This window comes from Solanum tuberosum, unplaced genomic scaffold (assembly GCF_000226075.1).
Source record: "Solanum tuberosum cultivar DM 1-3 516 R44 unplaced genomic scaffold, SolTub_3.0 scf00734, whole genome shotgun sequence".
NCBI classification, from domain to species: domain Eukaryota; kingdom Viridiplantae; phylum Streptophyta; class Magnoliopsida; order Solanales; family Solanaceae; genus Solanum; species Solanum tuberosum.
In genome coordinates, this window is record NW_006239648.1 from 79,033 (window position 1) to 82,552 (window position 3,520).

General features: G+C 31.5%; 2 protein-coding genes and 1 long non-coding RNA gene across 4 annotated transcripts in view; all 3 read left to right on the forward strand.

Annotated features, from left to right (window-relative positions):
• LOC107058974 (uncharacterized) overlaps positions 1–3,520 on the forward strand; it is a 41,203-nt gene that overhangs the window by 32,742 nt on the left and 4,941 nt on the right. The gene's annotated exons all lie outside the window — the stretch shown is intronic.
• The window catches only part of LOC102595873 (TMV resistance protein N-like), a 39,708-nt gene that overhangs the window by 18,767 nt on the left and 17,421 nt on the right, over positions 1–3,520 (forward strand). The window lies entirely within an intron of this gene.
• On the forward strand, positions 2,309–3,301 carry LOC102595535 (TMV resistance protein N-like). The gene is made up of 2 exons (XM_006367106.2): positions 2,309–3,050; positions 3,227–3,301. Exon 1 carries the CDS (start codon positions 2,535–2,537, stop codon positions 3,030–3,032), a length of 498 nt encoding a protein of 165 aa, XP_006367168.1. The 5' UTR covers positions 2,309–2,534; the 3' UTR covers positions 3,033–3,050; positions 3,227–3,301.

Consider the following 3,520-nt stretch of genomic DNA (forward strand, 5'->3'; position numbering starts at 1 on the left):
ACAAAATAATATAAAATAAGCATAATTAAACTAATAAAATAAATAACTTATACTTTAAACCAATTTAGTTTAATTGAATATAAAACAAACTCTTTTTGAGACGAATTTTGAATATTCATAAAATATAATAATTATATACATGATTATGTAAAACACATACATTACCTAAAAATTATAAAATAAGACAGAACTTGCAAACTATATTATTATTACTTTTATAAAATTAATTATTTTAAAATCGTTTGAAATTGAAGAAGCTCGATAATTAATATATATTGTGGAGGTCCAAAATTGGGTGTCAACATCGTCAACTCAATTCACAATCAAATACAAATGCATGGAAGGCGTGGGAGCCCATGCATGTGCTTTACTAGGCGTGGCTCCACACATGCCTTACTATATGGATGAGTAATATTCAAAAATAATAATATGGACAAGCAAAAAGAAGGGTAATTTCTTTGTCATCGACAACACAACTTGACTTTGTCAATGATACTAGATACATTTATCTTTTGATATCAATTAATACATTCTGAAATACAGATATATATGGAGAAAGACAAAGGAGAGAGAAGAGAGACAATGAGAGAGCCAACATGTATCTTTTATTACTAGATACATATATCGTTGATTCCTTATACATTTTGAAATACAGATACATGGGGAGAGAGGTGAGCGAGTGAGATAGGAGAGAGACGAGCGAAAGCATCAGTATATCTCAAATACATGCAAATCACACTTGACTACAATGTATCTAGACTAATTTACACCTTATTTGACCCGCATTTGTCTGGCGAAGTAAATGTGATACAAAAGGTAATTTAAAAAATTAAAATAAATACACATAATTAGACCTTTTACCTAACAAATTGTGGGCCTTGTTTATTTGAAATTGTAATGTGAGGTTATATCTTAGTAATTTCTTTGTGACCGATCGACAAAGTATGAAAACTAGATTTCAAAACTCCAATGTAATATGAAACTTTACCTAACAAATTGTGGACCTTGTTTATTTGAAATTGTAAGATTATTTTCAAGCAATTTCTTTGTAACCGACAAAGTATGAAGACTAGACTTTAAAAACTCCAGTGTAATAATATGCACACAATGGACCACTATACAAGTGGATGAAAGGTGCAAAGAAAAAAGAAGGGTAATTTCTTTGTCACCGACAACACAACTTGACTTTATCCATTCGTTGTGATGGAAGATACCAATCCATCAACAATAGTAAGAAAACTATCTAAACACAAACATTTTATCATAAATGCTAACAGATATATAGGGAGAGAGGCGAGCGAGAGAGTCAACATGTATTTTTTGATACTATATATGTATATACACACACCATATACATTCTAAAATACAAATACATAGAGAGAGTGAAAAAGAGAGTCAATGTATCTTATCTGGCGAAGTAAATATGGTAAAAAAGGTACTTTCAAATTTAAAATAAAAACATGTAATTAGCCCTAAACTAGTCATGAGATTTGTGTTGTTTGCTCATAATAGTAATATGGTCCAACTTTTCTTTGTGAAGATGGATAGTGGGTCCATTACCATAAATGAGAAAGAACTAAATAACTACCAACATTTATCACTCCTTACTCGTTCCTTTTTAGTTGTTATGCTCAGCTTTTTGAGAATGAATTTGATTAATTTTCAAAGCTAAATTATATTATATTTAGATGTTTTAAAATAAAAATTTAGATATTCAAAATATATATAAAATGTAATCTAAATTGTAACTTTTTACATAACAATACGATGAAAAAATACATTTTAGAATGTTAATCAAAGTTCATATTGTTAGACTTTTTAAAGAAACGGTGACAAATAAAAAGGAACATAAGAAATATTAAAGAGTATGCACTTTTGTCGAAATGTTAAATTGAAATACGTACAATATATGTTGGGTGACCTTTTCTCAATTTATGTTGGAATTCGTCAACTCCATTCACAATCAAATATAAATGCAGGGAATTAAGGCGTGGGAGCCCATGCATGTGCTTTACTAGGCGTGGCTCCACACATGCCTTACTACATGGATTGTGTAATATTCAAAAAGTAATAATATGGACTACTAAAAGCACAAGCAGATACATATATATTTGATTCCTTATACATTTTGAAATACAGATACATAGAAGAGAGGCGAGTGAAAGCATCGGTATATCTCAAATACATGTGAATCACACTTGACTACACTGTATCTAGAATAAATTACACCTTATTTGACCCCATGAGTAATGTGGTACAGAAGGTAATTTTGAAAATTAAAATAAATACACATAGTTATAAGACCCCAAAACTAATGAGATTTGTGTTGTTTACTCATAATTAATAGTAATATATGGTCCAATTTTTCTTTGTGCAGATGGATAGTGGTCCATAACCATAAATTTTCCTATTAGTAGAAGCTTTCATGCTTGAATTGGTACTTGTTTATTTCTTTTTTCCTCTATATAATTTTGTTCATCAATTGGACTCCTCCGGACACTTTATTTTTTCTTGTTAGACAATTAACCGAATCCATGGCATCCTCTTCTTCTTTTTCTTCTGCAAGTACTTTACAATACTGTCCTCGATGGAAATACAATGTCTTTCTAAGTTTTAGAGGTGAAGATACCCGTAAAACATTTACGGGTCACTTGTACGAAGGTTTGAAAAACAGGGGAATATTCACCTTTCAAGATGATAAAAGGCTAGAGCAAGGCGATTCCATCCCAGAAGAACTCTTAAAAGCTATCAAAGAGTCTCAAGTTGCACTCGTCGTTTTCTCAAAGAATTATGCTACATCGAGGTGGTTCTTGAATGAATTAGTAACTATCATGGAATTCAAGGAGGAAGAAAATGGACAAACAGTTATCCTGATCTTCTACGATGTGGATCCATCACATGTTCGATACCAAAGTGAGAGCTTTGTAGAAGCATTTGCCAAACACGAATCGAGGTATAAAGATGATGTTGAGGGGATGCAGAAGGTGCAAGGATGGAGAACTGCCCTAACTGCTGCCGCGAATCTAAAATGATATGATATCCGGGGACGGGTGAGTTGAAAACACACAAGTGCAATTTAATGAAAAAAATTAACAATATGTTTCTATTACCCTAAACTATAATGTTTCCTATTCAATACGCTCCTGAACATTAAAAATATAAATTACTTACTAATACTTGACTTCCTCACATTGTCTACAATCAATCTTCTTATTTATTTATGTAGGATTGAATCAGAGAAAATTCAACAGATCAACAACCACATCTCTTCCAAAATTTGCAAGAGTTCTTTGGGAATACATAGTTCCCTAATAACTTTGAGAAATGAACTCAACTTTAAACTCTTTACTTAACTTGCAACTTGAGCCTTAGAATGAAGTAAAAACGTTCAATAAAGACTCTCGAACAACTTTGGAAACTTGCTTGACTTGACGCTAACTTCTCTTTAACTTGCTTCTAACTCGCCTTGAATTGAATTATGGATTCAAGGGATATAATCACCTGTTATGAATGAGTTCTA